Source organism: Neolamprologus brichardi, chromosome 22 (genome assembly GCF_056152115.1).
Source record: "Neolamprologus brichardi isolate AB-2024 chromosome 22, ASM5615211v1, whole genome shotgun sequence".
NCBI lineage: Eukaryota > Metazoa > Chordata > Actinopteri > Cichliformes > Cichlidae > Neolamprologus > Neolamprologus brichardi.
In genome coordinates this window covers 20,952,615-20,978,563 of record NC_142124.1, presented here as the reverse complement: position 1 = coordinate 20,978,563, position 25,949 = coordinate 20,952,615, and the positions used below count along the sequence as shown (strand labels likewise).

The window sequence follows — 25,949 nt, the reverse complement described above, 5'->3', positions numbered from 1 at the left end:
AGACTGATCAAAAAACAAAAATAAAAATAATGATAAACAGTATTTGAAAGTCGTTTTCTTAAGGAACAGGAAAAAATTCCAGCAAAGACCTGACACAGAACCTAAGAGATGCATCTGGTTCTTCAGCTGATCCAGCTACTGTTCACTGAAGCTTCATGAGAAATTGTGTCAGTGAAAGGGTGGCTGTCAGGAAGCCATTTTTAATGAAGGGAAACAGGTAAGGTATTCAAAATTAAATTAAGAACTGGCCACGAGTGATGAATCCAATTTTGACATTTTTGGTTCAAAAAGTCAATATGTACAGATGAGGTCAGGAGAGATGTATAACAGCGAGTGTCTACAGCCATCTGTAAAACATGGTGGAGGCTCTGTCATGGGTTTGGGCTGCATTTCAATCATCAGTGTTGGAGAGCTTATCAACACTGATGAAATTATGAACACAGAAGGGTACCATCACATTTTGATCCTCTACACAGAGTTTCATTGGGAGCAGCTTAATTTTTCAGCATGACTGATTTTTGGTATATATAGATTATATTATTGATTATGTTTCACTGCACTGCACCTATTTTGCATTTTCCTACAAAATTAAAAAGATATGAGGGGTGGCTCAAGACTTTAGCACAATGCTGTACTCTTACTGTGAGGGAATAAAGGAACAGAAGAAATATGTAATTAAATAATATAAAAAAAACACTGTTTATATGAACATTTCTACAAGCAAGCTCCAGGCAGGTTACCAATACTCACCGATTCGTCCTTTTCCTTGGATATATTCCTTTTTATTGGGTGTTTTCAATACTCTTCCCTTTTTCTCTGTACTTTGGACCAGACCTCTATTTATCATCTCCAGTTGGTCCAAAATGCAGCTGTTCATCTGCTGACTAGTACAAAACAGAAGGAGCATATAACCCCAGAGTTGGCCTCTCTACACTGGCTTCCTGTTCCTTACAGGATCCAATTTAAAACGTTACTCTTTCAGAGCCTTCTCTGTGACAGGTCCCAGACTCTGGAATAGTCTGCCTCTAAATATTAGATCTGCACAAACACTCGAACATTTTAAATCTTTACCAAAAACACATTTTTATCCACTGGCTTTTGGCACGTTGGCCCAAACATTTTTTGTTTTAACAGCCCCATTTTACTTATTTAGTTGCCTTTTAGTTTACAAAGCACTTTGTCCAGCATGAGCTGTTGTAAATGTGTAAATTTTGGTTTTATCTGCTTGACTGAAATATTTTTTCAAGAAAAGAACACAGGAGGTCCAAAAACTTGTCCTAAGCGGAAATTTGAATAGCATTTCTTCACTTGAAAATGTTTACCACCAATGTACATTTCATTCACTTCTTACTTCCGTCTTAAATGAAAAGTGTGCTGAGATAATCTGTTTTTTTACTGATATGAACATTTTTTTCAGCAGTACATAGTTGATGTAAACAGAAACCTCCGCTTGATTTAGCTGCTGTGAGTAGGTCTCCTGGGTCTGCATGGCTGAATGCCCTGTTGGCATTAGAGAACAATGTTATTCATGCTTATTGGCCCGATACCGTGGCATTAATAAAATAAATAAATAAATAAACATGACTGGCCATGCTGTTGTGATAGGTGTGCAGGGCTAAAGGCGTGGCTTCAGGGGGAGAAATAATGAGCATTTCTGCAACCTTATGGTCTCACGCGCACAAAAAGCAGAAGTAAGCAATCAGGCCGCAAAGCATATATATTTCACACCTGATAAGCAGAGGAAATGAAAATGTGAATGGCAGGGGTGAGATGGAAGTGACAGGAGGAAAAGTTAAAGGAAAAAGTAGCAGGTGGTGCACATTTGCATTGCTGGCTACATTATATTGTTTACCACTCATGGCGCTGGAGAGAACAGGACGTGGCGCAGCCTGCTCGCTCCATAGGTGGGATGTGGGGTGGTGATAGATGGTGGAGGGGAGATGGTGCTTCTCCCCTGGGCTCAGTAGGAGGCTTCATTAAGCCTCATGCTGCACCAGCTCTCTATTTCTCACAAACTACCATAAAACTGGAGACATGTGCAGGAGAAGCTCTGATAAGGTCAGTCCACATATCTCCTCCTCTTAGCTTTGTTCAAGCACTGTAATTCCCTCCTTTACCTCCTTGTCCCATCACATGCACCCATGTACACACAAACAACCCTTGATATATTCTAGTTATTACTACATAAAATAGTTATATGGTGCCCTGCTGATAATCAGCACAGAGCCTGAGAAAATATCTGAGTCTGCACATCAAATGTAACCCAGGGGCCAGAGAAAAAAATTGTCCCAAAGAAAAGACACTCTTTATTACATATGTTAAATAATGCATGTGCTGTGGACACAGATGTTGGGCATCCATCTGTAACCCTGGAGAGTTACTAAGGGTTTTAGTGTGTTATGAGTGATGTTAGTATTTTGAGTTCACTGTTAAGTTTTATTAAGTTAAATTATTTTGTTGAGAATTAATAAAATAGAATATGTCTATAATGTCTTGATGGTCCTTGAAGTATACAGGGGGAAGTACCGCCTCCTACTGTTCACTGCGTAGCAGCTACGATATCAGGAAAGAGGGAGAGGAAGAAAAGTCCGTTTTTTCCTAGTGGAAAGCGTGGTTGCTTTTATTCAGTTGGATTGTACGGTGGAAATAAACTATCTGGAAATTGTTGTTAACCAGAAAGGAGTTTGTTACTGCTCGGATTCTTCTGGGTGAGTTAATTTGTTGTGAACAAGAATATTGTGAGTTTAAGCCACTAACGATGACATGCTAGCGGCTATCGCGGCTATTGCTATTAGCCATGTGGCTGTACATGTGTGATTGTAAGGATTAAACTGTATGTTAGAGTTTGTTAGCTTCTTATGACGATGCATGTAAAGATTGTAAGTTATATGTATTCTGTAGATGTTGATATGTTCCTATATCAATCCTTAATTGTGTTCATTGTGAGGTGAATACAGTTTAAAGAAAATGGGGTTATGTTTCTTTGTAGTTGTGCTACAACGCTGCACCATCGCCATTTTGAAGCTCCAGGAGAGCCCATTTTATTGGTTACTTTGGTCAGGTTTTTTTACTTGGGAGTACAGTTCAGTGATGATCCAGTCCAAAGATGGCGAGCCACCCCTCCAGGATCCTTGAGATGATTGTTTTAAGAAGAGAACTAAATTCTTTGGACGAACCGTGAACTGTACAAACTCTACTTAAGTGGTAGGACAGATTTGCACTTCATTCCTCCTTTGCACATCCTGCAAGGAGAATCCTCATTACTGGACTCACACTTAAGGGTGTCGGCTGACACGAGAGAGAGACTGAGTCAAATCCCCCGGGGGTGTGTGTGTTTTGTTTATTATTTTCCGTGACTTGGGCCCAATTTTTCCTTTCATGTACTGTTATTGTTTTCATTGTACGTATGTGAGATTCTTTAATTGTGAATACAAATTGATCAAACCAAGTTCTCAGAGCGTTTCATTAGTCATCCACTCTGCTCCAGTAGTCGAACCTCAGCTATTGGCCCAACACACAGGTAACCATTTAAATCTGTATCCCAAGTGTTGAAAGGGGTGTTACAGAAAATTGGCGAGCCAGCCAGGAGCAGGTGGCAGACTATTGACGCTTTGTTTTCATTTTTTTCTCCTTTTTGGGCAAAAAATTCTTATCTTCAGTTATTATAACAGTAATTTGCCAAATTGTTGACATGGAAGTAGTGACACGTGAGCTGGTAAAAATCCCTAACTCTGTCATGGTTGAAGGGTTAACCTGGACTGAGGTGGACAATGAAGTACAGAGCTATCTAGAGACTCATGGTTCTATTAACCGTGTCCTGCATATAGATGAACCCAACTCAGAGTTCCATAACAATGCAATTGTTGAGTTCACTTTTGGTACTGCGCTGCAAACGCTTGCTCCTTTGTTGCCATTTAAATACAAAAGCCCCACATGGCCTGATGTGACTTTCCACGTGTGTGCGCTTGCTAGTGTCTATACCCCTGTGGTTAGCCATAGTGCTACTGAGAATTACATGTCTGAGTTGCAAAACATTGCTAAGTTAACAGGGAAGTCATTTCAGCTTCTTTTGCAAGATGAACTAACTAAGTTGAGCTCTACAGTTGCAGCCACAGTAGAAAATGCACCTGTGGACAGGAGTCATCATGATGGAAGTCAGGCACCTAATTTCAGCTCGGCATCATTACCGCAAGGTACAATGCAATCTAGAATTGCTCCTGATGCCACTATTCAGGGTGCTGCACTACGCTCAGCTCCAGAGATACAAAACCTGACCAAAGAGCAACATCCGAGAATACCACCAGTGACGGTGAGTTCATGCCCAAATCTAAGCCCCAGTCATCTCAACCCCCCTGAGATACAAAAGGTTGTTGTGGAGCATATTGTGCGAAATGAGGAGGCATCGCCACACCATTATGCTGCCTCACGCCTTCGAGTCTTTTCAGGCCGATTGCCGCGGCCAAATAATGAAACTGATTATGAGACCTGGCACTCTAGTGTGGAACTTCTTTTAACAGACCCAGCATTGTCTGATTTAAGCCGCTCCAGGAAGATTGTTGACAGCTTGTTGCCCCCTGCTTCAGATTTCATTAGGCATCTTGATTCACAAGCTTTACCTTCTGCATATTTGCAGCTTCTTGACTCAGCTTACGGTGCTGTGGAGGATGGAGATGAGCTGTTTGCTAAGTTTATGGGTACTCTGCAGAATGCTGGTGAGAAACCATCAAACTACCTTCACAGACTCCAAGTTGTGCTTAACACCGCTACAAGGAGAGGAGGGGCCTCTGCTGATGAGTTTGATAGGCAGTTGTTGAAGCAGTTTTGTAGAGGCTGCTCGGATGACTCCTTAATAGCAGAGCTCCAGCTTGAACAAAAAATTAAAAACCCTCCTTGTTTTGCTGAATTATTGCTCCTGTTGCGTACTGAGGAAGACAAGCATGCTAACAAGGCAGTACGTATGAAAAAGCACCTTGGTACTTCCAGACAACAGCCAGCCCCACCCAAACAGCATGTTTGGTCCCAACTGCAAACTGCCTGTGTTTGCTCTGAGTCTAAGGCTGTAGCAGAAACCAATCTCCTGAAGAAACAAGTTATTGAGTTACAGGCTCAAATGGCTCAGTTAACCCCCCACAGGAAAAACAGGGGTAAGAAAGCAAACTCAAATGCAACGACAACTGTGCAGACCAATCCTGCTCCTGAGCAGCCCTTGGCAGTGCCTGTTCCAGAGCACCAGCCACCTCCCAGGCCACGCCCGTGGTACTGCTTTCGGTGTGGAGAGGATGGCCATGTAGCCTTGAGATGCAGTAATGAGGCCAACCCTGTGCTAGTAGCAGCAAAAAGGAAGCAATTTCAAAGAAAACGGCAGGAGTGGGAGACACAGAATGGCTCTGTGGACCCACACCATTTAAACTGACAGCAACTCCTGTTGTGGGACAGACAGGAGTTCAGTCTAACACTAGTCCCTCTACCTCCAAGCAAAAAGGCAAAAGACAGCCAAAAGGTCAGCCATGTGGGCTGCCACAGAGGTTAGTTGGAAGCAAATGCACTGCTGAAGTGTGTGTTGCAGAGAAAAGAGTAAACTGTCTTTTAGACTCTGGATCTCAAGTTACAACGATCCCATTGTCCTTCTATGAAAGCAACCTGAAGGACCAAGAAATTAAATCATTAGATGATTTGTTGGAGGTTGAAGGAGCTAATGGACAGCAAGTTCCATATTTTGGCTATGTGGAAATAGATATCACTTTTCCCAAAGAGTTTGTAGGAGAGGAGATTGAGATTCCTACTTTGGCCCTTGTGGTTCCAAACATGAGAGAAAATGCCCAAGAGCAAATTCTCATTGGCACCAATACACTAGATGTGTTGTACTCAAGTGTTGCTACTCACATGAATGAATTTGGCCTACCTGTCCAGTATGGCTACCGAGCAGTCCTCAAAGCCTTGGAGCTGCACAGACAGCAACCAAATGGCAAGCTGGGCCAAGTAAAACTGTCTGGGGGGAAATCTGAGACGATTCCTGCTGGACGAACTGTTGCTTTAGAAGGGGTAGCCCTTGTTGGGAGCTCCTTTAATGAAAAGTGGGCCTTGGTAGAGCAACCAACAACACCCTCTATGCCTGGTGGCCTACTGGTAGCGAATTGTTTAGTCACATTGCCTAAGAAAAGGGCGAGCACATTGGCAGTGATAGTCAAAAATGAAACCGCCCATGATGTAACGATCACACCAAAAACAGTGATCGCTGAACTCAGTGCTGTTCAACAAATAGTAGCACATAAGTCTGACACAAATGTACCTGACTCTGTCAAAGACAAGAACAATTCTAGTCCAGATTTACAGTTTGACTTTGGAGATTCTCCTTTGTCAGCTGACTGGAAGGAAAGAGTAACACAAACATTGAAGTCGATGCCAGAAGTGTTTGCTCACCATGACCTCGACTTTGGTCATGTAGGTCAGGTCAAGCATCACATCAGACTTCACGATCAGACACCTTTTAAGCAGAGAGCCCGGCCAATACACCCACAGGATGTTGATGCCGTGAGAAAACATTTAAGGGAGCTGTTGGATGCAGGCGTGATTCGCGAATCGGAGTCTCCTTTTACGTCCCCTATTGTGGTGGTCCGGAAGCGTGATGACTCCATCTGTCTCTGCATCGATTACCGCAAATTGAACTCACAGGCAATCAAGGACGCCTATGCCCTTCCCAATCTTGAAGAGGCTTTTTCAGCTCTCACAGGCTCAAAGTGGTTTTCGGTTTTAGACTTGAAATCCGGCTACTACCAAATTGAAATGGAGGAGGCCGATAACGAGAAGACGGCGTTCGTGTGTCCCTTGGGATTTTATGAATTTAATAGAATGCCGCAAGGAGTCACAAATGCCCCCAGCACCTTCCAGCGCTGCATGGAGCGTTGCATGGGTGATCTGAACCTGAAAGAGGTGTTAGTTTTTATTGATGACCTTATCATTTTTTCAGACACAGTTGAAGAGCACGAGAAGCACCTTCTGCATGTTCTGAATCGCCTGAAGGAATATGGTCTCAAACTTTCACCAGAGAAGTGTAAGTTCTTTCAGTCTTCTGTCCGATATCTAGGCCATATTGTTTCCCAGAATGGAGTTGAGACTGATCCAGAGAAAACTAGTGCCCTGAAAACCTGGCCAAAGCCATCTAACCTAAAAGAACTGAGGTCTTTCCTTGGGTTCAGCGGTTACTATCGCAGGTTTATTCAGGATTTCTCCAGAATTGTGAAGCCGCTGAATGAGCTAACAGCCGGATATCCTCCAACCTGCAAGAACAAGGAAAGAAAGGCCAATGTCAAGTACCGCAATCCTAAAGAACCATTTGGTGAGCGCTGGACTGCTTCTTGTCAACAGGCTTTTGACACCATAATCGAGAGACTCACTTCAGCACCTGTTTTGGGTTTTGCTAATCCTAAACTTCCCTACCTGCTCCAAACAGATGCGAGTACGACTGGGTTAGGTGCAGCCTTATACCAAGAGCAAGATGGTGAGCTTAATGCTATAGCATTTGCAAGCAGAGGGTTGTCTAGAAGTGAAGCTAAGTATCCAGCACATAAGTTGGAGTTCCTAGCCCTTAAGTGGGCTGTCACAGAAAAGTTTAGTGACTACCTTTATGGGGCTAGTTTCACTCTGGTCACCGATAGCAACACCCTTACATACATTCTAACCTCTGCCAAGCTTGATGCGACTAGTTATAGATGGCTGTCTGCGCTCTCCACTTACTCATTCAAGCTGCAGTATAGGGCTGGAAAACAGAATGTGGACGCAGATGCATTATCACGAAGGACACATGGTGGACTCATAGATGATCATATCTCAGTGAAGGAGAAGGAGAAGATCTGTAAGTTCACTGCCAACCACCTCTCAGAAACGGAAACCTCAGAGGTCATTCAGCCAGAGGTGATCAAAGCTATCTGTGAGCGGCATAACATCTATTTTGCTGGTGAAGGTTCTGAGTGCTCTGATCACTCAGTTGCTTTGGTTGAGTCCATAGCACTCAGTCCTGAAGCCCTGCCAACTTGCTTCCAAGGGAATGACAGTCATGGGTTGCCAGTTATCCCCTCTTTCTCATTTGCTGAAATCTCAGAGAAACAGCAAGCAGACGCAAGCATCAGTGAAATAATTACTCAGTTGGAAAGTGGTGAGACACCTCCACCTCAAGTGAGAAAGGAGCTCCCTGAGTATGGACTCTTGTTGAGAGAATGGAACCAGCTAGAGCTCAAAAATGGAGTCTTGTTTCGCAAGAGACAGGGAGTGATGGGAGTGACTCATCAACTTGTCTTACCAAGAGAACTGAGAGATATGGTACTTGAAAGTCTTCACAATGACATGGGCCATCTTGGTGTTGAACGCACCCTTGATCTAGTGAGAGCTAGATTTTATTGGCCTAAAATGTCCTCAGTGGCTGAAGAAAAGATTAAGACTTGTGATCGCTGCGTAAAAAGAAAAACGCCACCAGAGAGAGCAGCCCCAATGGTTTCAATAGCGACAACCAGACCATTGGAATTAGTCTGCATGGACTTTCTGAGTGTGGAACCAGATCAAAGTAATACCAAGGACATATTAGTAATAACGGATCATTTTACTAAGTATGCCCTCGCAATACCAACGCCAAACCAAAAGGCGACTACCGTGGCTAAGTGTCTGTGGGAACATTTTATATCACATTATGGGTTCCCTGATAAACTCCATAGTGATCAGGGCCCCGATTTTGAGTCCCGTACCATTAAGGAGCTGTGTGAAATGGCAGGAATCCGGAAGACACAGACAACCCCGTACCATCCAAGGGGTAACCCTGTTGAGCGTTTTAACAGAACGCTGCTGCAGATGCTAGGCACTCTAAATAATAAGGACAAGTCCCGTTGGAGGGACTATGTTAAGCCTCTTGTGCATGCATACAACTGCACAAAGCATGAAGCCACAGGGTTTGCACCTTATGAGCTTATGTTCGGGAGACAACCAAGACTCCCTGTGGACTTAGCTTTCGGGCTTCCTGTTGATCCTCTGCCATTGTCTCATTCACAGTATGTGCAAGGCCTGAAGAACCGCCTGAAAGAGAGTTATGAGCTTTCGAGCAGAAATGCTAAGAAATCTGCAGAGCGTAACAAAACTAGGTTCGACCAGAGAGTTACAGGGTCTAGCCTTAAACCAGGGGATCGAGTGCTAGTTCGAAATGTGAGACTGAGGGGAAAGCACAAGCTAGCAGACAAATGGGAGGCAGATGTGTATGTAGTTGTGTCACATGCTAATGACCTTCCCGTGTATACAGTGCGTCCTGAGGCTGGAAATGGTCCTTTGCGCACTTTACACAGGGACCTCCTGTTGCCCTGTGGGTTTCTGCCCGTAAGTACTCCTGAAACCCCAGTACCGCCAACAGTGCGAAGGCCAAGAACCTGTCAAAACCCAGGTTATGTAAACGAATGCTCTGATGATGTCATGTCAGACGATGAAGAAGTGTATCCTTCAAGGGTTGTACTTTTAGATCCAGCTGCCTCCACCCTAATGCCCCAGGTTGACCACGTGTCATCCGACATTCCACCAGAGCAGCGCGTTACTGACAGTGTGATCCCTCTTAGCAGAGCGGTTGTTCCCAGAGCAGTTTCAGATGAAATTGAGGTGGAAATTCCCATAGAAGCAGGGGAGGAGCCCCCAGCCACAAGCTCACCTCAGGTCAGCTTTCTTGACCTTGAAGAGCAAGGAAGAACTGGAGGTGATGAAAGTGAATCTTCTGGGAAGAATAGTGAAATTTCAGTGCCCCTCATTTCACCTGTTGGGGAATCTCAGCTGCTTGACATTGAAGGTACACAAGATGTTCCTGAAACTGATGACATAGCTAATTTAACCCACATAAAAGAGCCATCAGAGGGGTTAGATGAGGCCGTCAGATGTTCAAACAGGCAGCGAAGTCGACCAAAGAGACTCCATTATGCTGAACTTGGAAACCCTTTAATAGAGGTGGTTCAGTCACTTTTTCATGGTCTGGGTGCTGCCATAATAAGGTCAATGGATGCTGCAGAACCGTTATGGTACGATCAAACCACCATCCCTCCTGTCGACCCAGTAACAACACAGCCGCAGAGAAGGTGCACGGGGACGTGCCACCCTTCAGTGGGGGAGGGTGTAACCCCGGAGAGTTACTAAGGGTTTTAGTGTGTTATGAGTGATGTTAGTATTTTGAGTTCACTGTTAAGTTTTATTAAGTTAAATTATTTTGTTGAGAATTAATAAAATAGAAGATGTCTATAATGTCCTGATGGTCCTTGAAGTATACAGGGGGAAGTACCGCCTCCTGCCGTTCACTGCGTAGCAGCTACGATATCAGGAAAGAGGGAGAGGAAGAAAAGTCCGTTTTTTCCTAGTGGAAAGCGTGGTTGCTTTTATTCGGTCGGATTGTACGGTGGAAATAAACTATCTGGAAATTGTTGTTAACCAGAAAGGAGTTTGTTACTGCTCGGATTCTTCTGGGTGAGTTAATTTGTTGTGAACAAGAATATTGTGAGTTTAAGCCACTAACGATGGCATGCTAGCGGCTATCGCGGCTATTGCTATTAGCCATGTGGCTGTACATGTGTGATTGTAAGGATTAAACTGTATGTTAGAGTTTGTTAGCTTCTTATGACGATGCATGTAAAGATTGTAAGTTATATGTATTCTGTAGATGTTGATATGTTCCTATATCAATCCTTAATTGTGTTCATTGTGAGGTGAATACAGTTTAAAGAAAATGGGGTTATGTTTCTTTGTAGTTGTGCCACAACGCTGCACCATCGCCATTTTGAAGCTCCAGGAGAGCCCATTTTATTGGTTACTTTGGTCAGGTTTTTTTACTTGGGAGTACAGTTCAGTGATGATCCAGTCCAAAGATGGCGAGCCACCCCTCCAGGATCCTTGAGATGATTGTTTTAAGAAGAGAACTAAATTCTTTGGACGAACCGTGAACTGTACAAACTCTACTTAAGTGGTAGGACAGATTTGCACTTCATTCCTCCTTTGCACATCCTGCAAGGAGAATCCTCATTGCTGGACTCACACTTAAGGGTGTCGGCTGACACGAGAGAGAGAGAAACTGAGTCAAATCCCCCGGGGGTGTGTGTGTTTTGTTTATTATTTTCCGTGATTTGGGCCCAATTTTTCCTTTCATGTACTGTTATTGTTTTCATTGTATGTATGTGAGATTCTTTAATTGTGAATACAAATTGATCAAACCAAGTTCTCAGAGCGTTTCATTAGTCATCCACTCTGCTCCAGTAGTCGAACCTCAGCTATTGGCCCAACACACAGGTAACCATTTAAACCTGTATCCCAAGTATTGAAAGGGGTGTTACACATCCACACAGATTTTGTGTTGTTATGGTGTGGTTAGCTTTGCATACAATGCGTGGATTGTATGCAGTGGTGTGTCAGCACATGGTACTCTAATGGACCCTGGTTTAGCTTCTCTGTCTGCATAAGCTTAGCGTTCAGAGATGTACCCTAACAACACCACACCACAGTCAATGCATTGCACATCTATGCAAGGTTAAAGTGACCGTCTAGACGTGAGACTGACCTATGCAATACCGAGAAATGTTTTATCTACAATTGGCAGTTTATGCTTTTTCTTTGACATTTTCCTTGAAGTCTTGATTGCGCTGACTAGTCAGCGACTTTTCTGGGTGCATGACAGAGGCTGTTTGTAGTGTGACAGACTGATTAATCTCACTGTACTAATCTGGCCACCTTTGATGGGCCCCATCTTCAATGCATAGGGTTCCTCACTGTGACTCTCTATAATTTCCCAGCCTCTACAGTTGTAAAGACAAAACCTCTGGGTCCGGTACCACATACTTTGGGGCTAGCTTTGCAATGTTTGCAATGTGATGTTTGTTATCTTGCCTTGAATGCTTAGTTGAGACATAAAACACTGTGCACAGAATATATCATGCTACCTGGGTCATGCAAGGCCTAACTAGCATGACCTCTTTGGTCCCAGTGTTCCTGCACACTATTTTTATCATTCTAATGTGTCACTCTTCTCTTGATGCTTTGTTCCATATGCTCGGTATAGAGGACTCTAAGGTGCTGCTGGAAGCACTTGCAGGAGACCATTTTTATCAGCAATGTTGGTGATTTGGCCCTGTTATACAAAGCTGATGCAGAATTCCTTTTCTTTAAGGAAGTTTATCTAATCATTGTGTTTTGTTTTCTCTTAGATGACCTAAACTACTTTAGTGACTAATTGCTACTGCACAGAGAAATCCAAAACCAAGTACTTTTATGTTTTCAAAAATAGTGACGTGATTTTGAGATCTCCTGTTTTTCTTCTCCTTAAATTGATATGAACAGGATCATAATCCCTTTTAAGGACATTTCTTGATTGGAATATCACAGCTGAATGATTTATTTTATTTATTTATTTATTTTTGTGGAAGTGAAGATAACTGTCTGGATGCTTTGACTACTCCCTATCTTTATATACAGTATTTAAATCCGATTTTTTTTGGCCTACTTTCCCACCCAATTTTCCCTGCTTCCTCTCCTCGCTACACAAATACACATGTAACATGTATCACATGTCCTCTTTGTCCCACATCCTTCTTAATAATACCTGGTGTGTACATCTCCTGTGGGGAAAGATGACAGCAAGTCTTAAATGATAGACTGTTCGTGCAGTTTGCCTGAGGAGCAGGTGCAAGTCAGAGGAGGGCTCAGAAGACATGGGCCAAAATTTAATTGGTAACAGAATGAAGGAAAACAGAAAAGGCATAAAAAGTCCAGAGAAGCAAACTCGGCTGAAGGTGGGAATTTTAAGTTAAAACACAAAACCAACACACAGGCTGATTTCACTTGCATTCAAGGTTATCAGCAAATCTTCATACAGATCACATTATAGTGTCAGAGAGCGACTGAGTAACTAATGCTGAAAAATACCTCCTTCTTTTTTCCTATAATTAGTGCTGCATGTGCACAAAAGTGCCTTAATCAAATATTATTAACATAGTCGGTGGCTATTATTTGATATGCCTCCCATAAATATCATAGTGGGGAGCTTCTTAACACCAACGAGTTGGCTGGTTAGCTTCGCTTGATTTTGTGAGACACTGTAAAAATTTGAGAAAACTGAAAATACATTTAATGTTTTAGTTCTTCGACACTTCTTTTTATATCTCTTGCGAAGAATTTGTTGGTTAGACTACTGTTAATAACTGACAATCATTTAAAGTTCATGCTGGCTTTGAAATTTAGTACAGAATGTCAGTTTTATGTGTTTTTTAAACTGTTTGATAATAAGAACCATTTTAAAGAAGATTCAATGTATCCTTGTCCATATAATTAAAAATACATCTGTCAATCCAAAATGTGAATTCCACTTCACTTTAATGTGAAAGTTCTTAACAGTAAAACTTGTATGTAACCAGTTACTTCTTTATCTACAAATAGATTCACCTTGGTTTATTGTTTACCTACAGGTGTCAGTGGTGCACCTGTTGAAGACTGTGCGTTTAATTCGACTGCTGAGGCTGCTCCAAAAGATGGACCGCTACTCGCAGCACAGCACTGTGGTTCTGACCTTGCTGATGTCCATGTTTGCCCTTCTGGCTCACTGGATGGCCTGCATCTGGTACATCATCGGCAAGAAGGAAATGGAGGACAACGCGAACAACTGGGATATTGGTCAGTGGCGGGGGAAATCTTACCATAATCTTAAATTAAACCGCAAATCTTCAAACTCTTCTTCTTCTTTGAGCTGTTTCCTTTAGGGTTTGCCACAGTGGATGATCTGCTTCCTACCATCACTACCATCTTGTAAACCTTCTCTTTCACTCTTGCTGCTATCCTTCTGTCGCGACTCCCTCCTGACACTCTTCACCCTCTCTACTCTGCCTGCACTCTCTTCTTCACCTCTCACGTGTACTGTTCGTTGTGTTGGATGGTTCACCCCATTTATTTTACCTCTGCTCCTTGCACCTTCACCTTTCCACTTGTTTCCCTCTCATCCACACACACGTAGTTCCTGTTTTTCATTCCTCTTCTCTCCAGAGGATACCTCCATATTTTTTATCCATCTGCTCCCTGCTCTCACTGCTGATCTCAGTGTCGTCACAACATCCTAGTCCAAGGAGACTTCTGCCTGACCTCATCTGTCCCCTTGCAAACAAGAAAAGGATCAGAGCAGATCACCGATGGAATCTCACTTCCATCTTAAAGCCATCTGTCATTCCTACCTCGACACTGTCTATCTGTCCTCATACATGTCCTGCACCACCCTAACATACTTCTCTGCCACTTCTGACTTCCTCTTGCAGTACCAGAGCTCCTCCTTTGGCACCATATCATATGCTTTCTCTAGATTCACAAAGACACAGTGCCACTTTTTTCAACCTTTTCTATACTTCTCCATCAGCAGTCTCACATAAAACATTGCATCTGTAGTGTTCTTCCTTTGAAGCGCCTTCGAAATCCTACGATGTCAAAACAAACAATGACTTGTAACTGAGACCTTTTTTTTTCAGCATAGCACAGGTGCTACTAGGCACTTTGCCAGTATCAGTTGTAGCATCTTCAGGCGCTGTTGGTGCTTGGATTAGTAATGTAATACAATCTTCCCACCCCCTATCATTCGCAGGAAGACACTGAATGTGCTGATTCACCACAAATGTTGCTAAAATATCACAGAGAACCAGACAAAGAAAGAAAAACATTTGTTGCTGTGTTTTGTACCAAAAGTTAATTGAATTCATTATATTGTAGCCATGTGAAAATAAATAAATAAATAAGTCTCAGAGCTACCCACCACGGTGGTAACAGTGTACATGTAATGTGATGTGTGCCTGCAGAGGTTTGTTATCAACTTTGTTACAGGATGCTAATGGAAAACTGACTCCGGTGACATCAAATGCTGGGACAAAATGTGGGGCTAAAAAAACAGCCTCAGTTTCTGTTCTAGCTGAAGGAGTCATTATCTAGTTTTGTCAGACTCAGTATAAAACAAACGCTGAGCTTCTATGGGCCAAAATCTGTGCAATAAGCAGACTCATACAAAGGCTATAATAAAGGCTAGTATAATAAAAGACACAGACAGACAGACAGACTAGACTGTATCCCTAAAGGCCAAAAACATTAACTCGTTTAAAATTGGCCCTTTCAGCTTTACCATCATGTTGACCTCTGGACTGCTTCCAGTGCTAGCTGCAATTGATAGATTGTTCTCCGGAGAGTCCTGTTCGGTGCACCTGCAAATTGTGCATCTATGCTGTATGTGGGGTCTACTCCACTGTGCCAGAACGGTTAGCCTTCAACTATTATTATGGAGAAGTGGACAAATTCGAAGAGAGTGAAATATGCTTAATTGGATTTGTGGTGAGTAAAGATTGTGCTGTTCTGGCTCATGAATGTTCTCCCTGTGACAACACTGGATATTACCAAAACTCAGCAACTTCAAAGTCATGTTCATTTTTATGCTTCACACCTGATGCACTACCTGCAGGCTCGCTGGCTGCAGGTTTTGGTTTTGTTTTTTTTTTTAAAAAAAAGCTTTCATCACCAATAGTGTAGAGGTGCACAAGAAGACAAACTTGAACAGGACAGAAGTCATATTTAAATTTCTGAAGTGCCATTAAAACCAAAGATACAGGGTTTTTTCTGCAAGTGAGATCTTATATTTACCTGTATATGCATTTGTCATCAGGGTCTTCATATAGGATTTTAAGCCTTTACGGTAGAGCCCTCAAAAAAGGTGGGCGAAACAACTGTATCAGTTATGTGTGTGTGCATTGTAAAATCAGTGCAAATGTGTCAGTTCTTCTCATAACGAAACACGAGGCTTCCCCTTTAGTCCTCGGGTCACTTATGTATAACGAGGCCCGATGGGCTGATTTTTGGTTAGCATCGATAAGCTGTGCTGCTCACAACTACCTTGTTCTTGCGTCTTCATAACTGGATCCCGGTCAGTATACAGTGGGTCAGGAGAGCAATGCAGATTTCTTTTCACCAATTACTGCATTTCAGTGTCATAAAATATCAGGTCAGTCCATGAGCCAGGATTAATGTGTTGCATTCTAATTACACATTTCTGATGCTCAAGTAAGCACTGAAGTGAGGCAGCTATGAGGAGCTTCTATCCAATTACCATTCATCAGTGTCTCCAGGAGACTCTTGGGATCAGCTGTATGTCTCCACACTATACTGAACTGGGACCAGTTCTGGTTCCTGAGAAGCTGATCTGCTTCCACTGTGAAATCCACTATAGGAGAGCTAACCACAGTTCCTAGAACTAGGAAACAGTGTTGTTGGGTTAGGGTGTAACTAGATTCTTCACTGCATAGGATTTCATGATAACCAGTAATAATGAAGGCTGGTAATTTTGTGGAAATTTTGTTACAAGTCGAGTTTAAAATTTATATTAACTGCTGTTATGAAATTGAAACAAATGCCACGTGTCTGTCTGACCATCCGTTTGCTGTTTACACTATATTAAAACAGGATGGCTCCATGAACTGGGAAAGCGTCTGGAGTCGCCGTACTATCTCACAGGAGGTGTTAATGGTTCTGGCAGTGGTCCCTCCATCCGAAGCGTCTACATCTCTTCACTCTACTTCACACTCAGCAGTCTCACCAGCGTGGGCTTCGGCAATGTGTCAGCCAACACTGACGCTGAGAAGATCTTCTCAGTTTGTGTCATGCTTATAGGAGGTACACGAACAAACAATCAGTCGTGAGATATCGTCACATTAACTTGAGTGCACACGTGTTTTGGAAATGATGGAAATGCTTACATTTATCATGAGATCAGATTGAGACAACAGTGTGTGGAATTATACTTACCTGTACAAATGGCTCTTACCTGAAATCGGATACGCAGTGAAGCAGGATAGACGGATGGATGGAACATCAGCAAAATCTGATCCTGGTCCATCATTTGTTTCACTGTAAGCTGTTATATTTCACTGGCAGACAAATGCAGGAAGGTCTGATCCGGTTTAAACTGGCTTGTTACACTACATTTGTGTTTTGGGGATGAGGAGAGGTCACCGTGGTGGGGGTTTTCCCTGTGGACACTCCCAATTCTGGTTCAGCTAAATGTCCCTGGCTGCCTGGGGCAGTAGCAGTAGCTGTCACAGACACACCACACAAACATGAGCTTACACAAACACACACACACGCTATCCCTGTTGGGTTTACACGAAATAAAAACTAAAACCAAGCACCTGTTCATATTTATATGGAAACATAGGCCAAACAGGATGGGTGGAATTGAATTAAATCATTTTATTCCATCATTCAATGCAAACATGAATAACAATATGACTAAATGACCATACCGGGATACAACAGTGTAAAACATAAAATGTAATTAGTTTTCAGTGGTGAAGCTTAAAGCTCAGTTTTCTTTCATTAATGGCTCATGCCACAATCAGTAATCGCTGTCACAGCAGTCCCACTTTCCCGTCTTGCAGCGTGCGACACAGCTGCAGCACCGCTGAAAAGTGAATGAGCTTAGGTGGACAGGACAGGTATCTGTCATCCCAATCAAATATGACCCTGCCAGACCTAATCCTGATGTTCCTGTGTTCTAGGAGCAGAGCTGCAGGATATGCATGTGTATATTTAGTTGATTTGATGTTTATTTGATCATAGAAATCAAGTGGAGGCAGAACTGTTGTAAAACTAGGCTTATTTAATTTTTTAAAAATATGACAGAGTTCCTGTTTCTAGATGTTTCTCTCCATGTACCGCTGACCTGCTTTGAGCAACATGTGATCTGAGTCCAATTCCATGTTTTTCTACTATTATTGTGCTGTTTCTCTTTGGTTTGCTGTGAGATACAAAACCAGTCTAGAAAAGAGTTTAGTCAGGTTTCCTATTTTTGTTCCCTGTCTTGACAATTCAGTGTCAGCACATTTTTCACTGCATGTCATCAATGCTTACTGTCCACTTCATTAACTCTCCTTCTTCATCTCTTCTTACCTGCAGCACTGATGCACGCTTTGGTCTTTGGTAATGTGACAGCCATTATCCAGAGGATGTACTCACGCTGGTCTCTGTACCACACCAAAACCAAAGATCTCAAGGACTTCATACGTGTCCATCATCTGCCGCAGAGCCTCAAGCAGCGAATGCTGGAGTACTTTCAAACAACCTGGTCGGTCAACAATGGCATCGACTGTAACGAGGTATGAAAGGAAGACGGCCTGATTGGTTTTTGCTAAACTGAAATTGGAAGTGTCTTTGCATTGACGATATCCCAACATCGCCATCAAATACAGTAATTACTTAAGTTGGTATTAACTTTTTCCCTACTTGGTCTGTTCACTTGTACTTTAAATGTCCAACAGCACAGCCCACAGGGACCGATAACTCATTTGAAAGTTCACATACTCCTTACATGTCAGCCACATTTAGGCTCATGGTAGAGGTGAAAATACAATCAATGGTACTATGATTACCCAAAGTGAACACAGGTGTGTTTAGCCCTGAGCACTGACTCACAGGGAGAAGAAAACATTACTTTTTTGTCCATGCATGATGATATTTAGAGGACAAGCTCTCGGCCTTCAGTTTCAAAAATGATGATTCGAGGCTGGTTTTCAAAACCAGATGTTGTTTTGTTTATGTTGAAGACAACATCGAGCAAAAGGAAACGTGCGAACAGATCTAAGTGTGCAAATGTGGCTTTAGGACCATGTAGAGAAAACACACAGTAAGACAGGGTGAACAACACCTCTGCTTGATAAGCTCAGGGAAACGGAGGCAACCAGTCAGCAGTATAGTAGCAACCCGTCCCTCTAGGCTGTGATTGCCTGCAAGACAGCTGTCAGAAAACAGAGCAGGGAGTGGAGGGAGTGATGATGATGAAACCCAGACAAATGAATTATAGATGGGCCTGTTGATTAAAGTAAGCCTGGCTCTGATGACTCATTGATCAGCTGTGATGCTGCTGAGCTGCAGATCTTTGTCCCGATGAGGGGATGGACAGGTAGATGATGTGCAAATGACAGCGTTTCTCCAGATTCTCACCTTATATTGTCTATGTTGCAGCCACAGGTTTTGCATTGGTTAGTAATGGTGTATAAAGGTAATTATTACTATATAATGATAGTAATAATAATATCTTTTAACTTTAGGTACATGTGTTTTTTTCTTACAATTACAAGTGTCATGCTGCTCACATCCTTCTCTGATTTCTATTTTTCCCCCCATCTCCACAGCTGCTGAAGGACTTCCCAGATGAGCTGCGATCTGACATCACTATGCACCTTAACAAGGAGATCCTGGAGCTGTCGCTGTTTGCCTCTGCCAGTCGCGGCTGCCTGCGCTCCCTGTCACTGCACATCAAGACCTCTTTCTGTGCTCCAGGAGAGTACCTCCTTCGACAGGGTGACGCTCTCCAGGCCATCTTCTTTGTCTGCTCAGGATCCATGGAAGTGCTGAAAGATGGCATGGTGCTGGCCATTCTGGGTATGATAAAAGGGAGAAGGAAGGGGCTCGGGGGTGGGAGGACGGAAGGAAAACAGATCTTTTCTAATTTTAACAAAGAAACAGCAAGCTTAATAACGAAGCTCTGTGTGGCTCTTTGTGTAAAAGCCCATCCTGAAAATAGGCTAATTGTTTTGAAATTGAAGGATTACATTGTCCTAAAGGCTATTGTGCATTTTCAGTGAATTATTATTAAGCTCTTGTTAAAAAGTCAACTCACTGGCCTCAGCAGAGATTCCTCTGGAGTTATCATCACTCTGATGCTGCAGATTTGTCAACTGCATATCCATGATGTGAATCTTCCAACACATTGCAAAAGGTGCTCTATTGGATTGAGATCTAGTGGTTGTGTAGTCAATTTAAGTACATTGAACTTATTGTCATGTTCAAGAAACCAGTTTGTGATGATTTGAGCTTTGTGGCCTGGTGTGTTATCCTGCTGGAAGCATCCATCAGATAATGGTGCAGGGTCATAAGTCAGCAACAATATTCAGGCTGTGGTTAAGCTCAGTTAGGCAACAATGCTCACTTGGTTGTAACAATTTACACAAACAAGGCGGGATGGATCCGTGCATATTTAAAAATTCATTTGAATGTTGCAGTAGAAATTGAGAATCGTCAGACCAGGCAACATTGTAGCCTAAGTTTCCTGTTCCTGTGCCACCTGGTGTGGTCTTCTGCAGCAGTAGCACATCTGTTGTACATTCTTCTGCAGCCTTCCAATCAGCTAAGCATGTCTTGGGGGTTCCTTTTTGTCTGTATTAGATTGTGCAGTGAGGATGAGACAACAAGCCTTGGATCTGAGTCAGACCCGGGCCACAACATTTAGCCCTCCAGCACATGCAGCATATTGCCTGCTCAACTTGGAAGCCAAACAGGCACCCAGAGAACTGCCATTGACTGGACATTTTCTCCTTTTCTGACCATTCTCTGATAACCCTAGAGATTGTCATGTGGGAAAGTCCCAGTAGATCAGCAGTGTTTGAAATTCTCAAACCAGCCAACGGCCAACAACAATGGCATGTTTGAAGTCTCCTATATCACCTTTCTTTCTCATTCTGACACTCATTTTGAACTTGGGCAGGTCGCCTTGACCATGTCTACATGCCTATATTGATGGAGCTGGATGGATGGAGCTGCCGTGTGATTGGCTGATTAGATATTTGAGTTAACGAGCAGTTGAAAATGTGCACCAAATGCAGTGACCAATGAGTGTAAATGCAATTTTTGCAGTAGGCAAAGAAGGACTTGTTAATTTGTGCACATAATATGAAGGAGCTGATTCTTCTTTAAGCTGGGCTGCATGTTTTTGTGATGTCTTGAAGTCCACAGAGGATGAGCGGAGCTGACTGGCAGGTGATGAAAGAGACATTCAACCTTTGCCAATTGTTTTATATCATATACCAGTGATCCATTCGATCCATAATTGCCCAATTCCATCCAGGCTAAACTATTCCAATCCAGTTATGTCCAGCTGAGCATTCATCATATCTTTTCCACAGTAGTGTAATTCAGTCTTCTGTCAGCTTTAATCTGTGCTGTCCCGTTGAGTCTAGCACATTTAATCAGTCCAATTCACAAAGTTAGGTCATTTTAGTTTCTTCTAGTCTTGATCATTTTAATGCTGCTCATCCCAGTTCCTCTTTGCTTGCTGAAGTAGGTCTCTATGTGACACCCCGGGCCAAATTCATTTGCTTTTTCACTTTCAGTTTTAAATTGATATTTGATTTGCTAAAGCACCAGCTAATTACAGCATCTGAAGCCAGAACTGACTTCTGTGTTTTCTACAACAGAAACAGAAAAATACAAAAAAACAGTCTATTTCAGTAGGTGGATCCCCCCGATTCAGCAATTCCAAAGGAAGCTGCGTGCTGAAATAGAAACGGGCTTCTTATTAACGATTCCACAACATGCTCAAAAGCTGCGAGTCAGCTTGAACCGAGAAAAAATATTGCTGTCTTTGTTCATGAAATTACAATAATTATTTAAAAAGGACTCTTCTGTTTATACAGCAGAAGTCTTGTTGAAATACAAATGAAGTTGCATTTCACTTTAGCAAAGTCTCTTTGTCCTTATTATTCATTTTTATTATGCATTTGCCTGAGTAAAAACATCTCACGTATTGCAAGTATCAAATGGTCATCTTAAACTGGCAGATCCCAATCAAAAAGCTCTGTGCAACATGTCAAACTGCGAGGGACTTATGTATGATCAGGGCCTCTCTATAGAATCGGTAGTCTTAATAAGAGTTTTTTTAAGACATTTTTTGTTTCTGTTTGGGGTTTTTTTGTTACTTGAGAATAGATCACATTTATTTAGTTTCTTAAGAAATGGTTGTTCTTGTGCGACCTTAAACATGCAACACTGAACAAACCATATTAAGCTTGTAATCCATGTATAATAGATTTGTTACTATGAAGAAGCAGTTAAGTACATTTTTGAGGGAAAGCACTTAGTTAATGAGCTTGCAGTTGTAAAACACAGCAATGCAGAATAAATCATTATGCTTTCCAATGACTTATAAAGCAATTGTAAGCAACTAATATTCATGTTAATAAGCAGCTAAGACATGTGAACTTAAATATAAAGTGCAAATCTGCTCTCTCTCCACCCACATGTCTTGTCTGTATCTTCATTGGCACTATTAATACCAAAGCTGAATAATAGGGTAGAATGATAGAAAGATAAAAGAACAAAAGAGTCACAAAATCTGCTCCTAAAACGACTTTAACACATTAAACATGGTTATAAAGGTAATCATTCAACTTCTTCAGTGCTCATTACTTTTTTTCTTAAAGTAATGGACTATTTATTAAGTAAGATTTAAAAAACAAAAACAAAAGTCCAGTATGTTCAGCTTAGAGATGAAGAATTTTCTGAAAGTTCATAAAATGATGCCCATCTTTGTGTGCAGAACAAATCGAGATGTAGACTCACTCGAGCTGTATCTGCAAGCATGCACATCTGCTGTGCGATGCAACCTCTTGCCCTAAGTGACTATACTGGCTTTTGCTTTCTGACCTTCATGACACAGGAACTCTATCTGTCACAAGTGCGTGTGACAGAGAATAGAAGACAGCCAGATGGTTTAAGAAACTCCATCTGTCACGGTTTTTTCCTCTTTTGGCATTGTTATCTTTGTGTTTGTATCTAGTTGTTTGTAGAAACAACACCTGCATGCCTTTTCTCCTGTTATAAAAGAGGGGAAAAAAAGGTTTCTGTGTTTTCCTGTTTGTGTGTATCGAGTAGGCGGAATTGTTTTCTCCTGTTTTCTGCTGAATGGCATGTGTTTGTGTGTGTGTGTGTGTTTGTTTGTGTGTGTGTGTGGGTGGGTGGGTGCATATGTGTATGTAGGCTTGACAGGCAGAGAGCGTTGTCTCTGTGCTTGTGTGCTGAAGGTCAGGCTAACTTCGAGTGTCTGAAGAAAAAAAAAGCTTCTCTCTCTCTCAGCATGTGTCTCTCGTCTCTCTCTATCACCACCTTCCTTGTCACACAGCGAGTCCATAGCCACAGCTCAGTACCACATAACAGACAGAAGACCAAAAACAGGAAGAGTGAGAGGATGAGGAGAAACTTTGGGAAGATGGAGAGAACGTGTGCTGAAAGAGGGAGGGCAAAAAAGGAAGCAGAAGAGTGTAAAACAAGAGGAATCAAATGAGATGAAGCAAATGAAAATGGATGAGAGTTAAGATGAGAGAAAGTGATGAGAAAAGAAAAAAGGAAAGAGAAGAAGAAGAAGTGATGAGAGTAAAAGGGAGCCAAGCTGAGGTCCAGATTGGTGAGTGAAGGGAGAAAGGAAGGAACATATGGAAGAAGGAATCAAAAGTTAACAAGACAGAAAGATAAGCAAAAAGAAAAATGAAAAGAAAAGGAAAAATGAATAAAAAGAAAGAAAACACAAACTGGAAAAGACAGAGAAACTCAGAAAGAAGTAAAACATGGCAGATAAAAGGGTTAGAAGGAGAACAGGAGATGGAGGCAGAGGGAAGCATGTAGTGAGCTGAAAAGGAAGAGGAGAATTTAAAAAAGGAAGATGGGGATGACAGGAATGAAAGAAACCTAGAAAGAGACAGATACAAAAAAGATAAGAAAGACAGCAAAGAAGAAAGAAAGAAGTAAATAGGAAGACAAAAAAGCAAATTAAAAACCAGAATGATGCAACAAAAGCTAAAATGTTAAGAATAAAATGGAAGTTTGGGAAACACAAAGTAGCAGACGAATAGCGGACAGGAAACACAAAGAAGGAAACAAGAAGTGAAACAAAGAAGCAAGAAAAGAAAAAGAGGAAATGGAGGAGAAGGAAGATGATTGAAAAGAAAGAAAAGTCAGTGACAAAGGGTTTTGATATAGCTGAACCAGTAGGATCTCTAAAAACAGAGGGAGCGAAGGAAAGAGGAGAGGAATAATAACCGGGGTGAGAAGGAGTGGGTTGAGAAAGCGACAGAGAAAGAGAACATGAACAGTCATGACTGCCACTCCATCAGCTGTGGTGTAATTTAGCCGCGTTCACACCACGAAATGACCATAATGAATAATTTATCTCTGCTTAAGGGATATTAACTCTAAAGGGGCACTTATCTTCATCCTGTATGGAGAGGAACAGCTGTCACAGCCACTTCACCCAAACTGTAAAACTGACTAAAAGCAGTGGAAGTGATTTATAAATAATAATTATAGACCAAAACAACGCTGCAATATTCTGTATATTCTCTATCTCATTAAACTTGTTTCCTATTTGGTATTACTTGGTCATTAGTGTTTAGCTTTTTAAACAGTATTACTTGAAGCCTTCCCATTAATACAGTGCTCACTTTTTGGTCTTGCAGATGCATTTGAAGTTGCCTCTTTATGCTCTTCATACTTTAACATCTAAGAAGTCAGTGGCAAACATTAATTAGCAAAAGACATTTGGGTAATAAACAAATAAAGAATTTCAGGCTGCCTTTCTTTTTTCGATAGAGGTGGAGTTTGGTGGTATGTGGCTCTGTCATGGTATAGCAGCCTCAAGGCTCCAGGTACACAGTAGAACGGGTGGAAATTACAACACACATGACATTGATTAAGTCAGACACCACGTGAGAAGGAGAAGCTGAGGTGGGGGTGGGTTCCAAAGCAGCTTGCAGAGGCAGAAGCAATTATATGTAGTCCAAGGTTCCTTAGTAGTGCACCCTTAATAAAAGTTACTATGAGGATTTGTAAAAGTGTGTTAGCTGAGCTATCACCTTTGGAGGCTTGCAGTGAGATCAGCTGTTTTCAGCTTTACCAAGCTGAGTGTGTCTTCCTTCCCTGCCTTAACCAACACTGTGCTCAGTACTTAGTGTAATATTAGAAGACATACAGTCTATAATAGTGACAAAGTTACTAATTAGAATTCAGAATAAGTTATATTCTGAGTCTTGAATAAATGAATAATCCTCTTAATGTCTTAGCATTACTCTGCTCCAGCACCTCTCCACCCTCCAAGCTTATAAACTTTTCAGTAAACGCTGATGTGTCCTGATGCATCTGCAGAAAAGATTACTGAGTCTGTGCCTCTAACACCCTTTACCACAGTGTACATTATGCTGTCACCTCTTTTTCTGACCATCTCACTCTCTCTCTGCCTGAGCAGGTAAAGGTGACCTGATCGGAGCAAACCTGTCCTTGGATAACCGGGTGATAAAAACCAATGCAGATGTGAAAGCCCTGACCTACTGTGACCTGCAGTGTATCAACCTGAAAGGACTCTATGAGGTGTTGGACCTCTATCCTGAGTACTCTCACCACTTCGTCCAGGACATCCAGCAGGACCTCACGTACAACCTGAGAGAGGGACACGAGGCACACGTGAGTCCATCCAAGTATTGGTGTATTGATTCCACATATAATTGGGTAACTTATAAAGCGAGGGAAATGAGTATAAACAGTTTGTAATCTCCGTGGTAGTTTCATTTTAAAGGAGAGAGTTACATCATTTACAGTTACATCATCAGCAATAGCACTCAGTCTGGAGCTTCTTAAAGCTTATCTCATGAGATTATTTTACATTGTGGAAAGCATATCCAAGCAAAATAAATGACAAAAGTTACAAATTTAACACGGGATCAAATCATTTTTTCCTTGGAAGGAGATTTAAACTGATTTTTAACTATACATCCCCATGAACCATTTTTTGATTGTGATGCCAAAAGAAGGAGCTACAGAAAAGAAAGAAAGATGTGAGAAGACATGCGTTAGGTGCTAATTTTGCTAAAGCAATAGCAATGAAATAATAAATTAAATAAGCAAAATAGATTTGGGGATCCCAAAGCCAAACACCAAATCAAATTTTTCATTTGTTTTAATTATCTCCATACACCCTTAATAGATCCTGATTTTTCAATATTTTTTAATTAATGATGCCTGGGTATTACCCACAGCAGTGCAAGAGAAGCAATTAATGTGCTCTCGCCAATTTCTCGGTGAAATGAATCACGATACTGTACTAATGTGTGAGAATGACT

At 41.9% G+C, this 25,949-nt stretch overlaps 1 protein-coding gene across 1 annotated transcript in view; it reads left to right on the top strand.

Annotated features, from left to right (window-relative positions):
* kcnh8 (potassium voltage-gated channel, subfamily H (eag-related), member 8) overlaps positions 1–25,949 on the top strand; it is a 62,969-nt gene that overhangs the window by 27,441 nt on the left and 9,579 nt on the right. Inside the window, exons 7-11 of the mRNA XM_006787625.3 lie at positions 13,461–13,665; positions 16,474–16,683; positions 17,965–18,164; positions 19,200–19,449; positions 25,079–25,293. Of these exons, the coding sequence (XP_006787688.2) occupies positions 13,461–13,665; positions 16,474–16,683; positions 17,965–18,164; positions 19,200–19,449; positions 25,079–25,293 (1,080 nt within the window). The remainder of the gene's footprint in view (positions 1–13,460; positions 13,666–16,473; positions 16,684–17,964; positions 18,165–19,199; positions 19,450–25,078; positions 25,294–25,949) is intronic.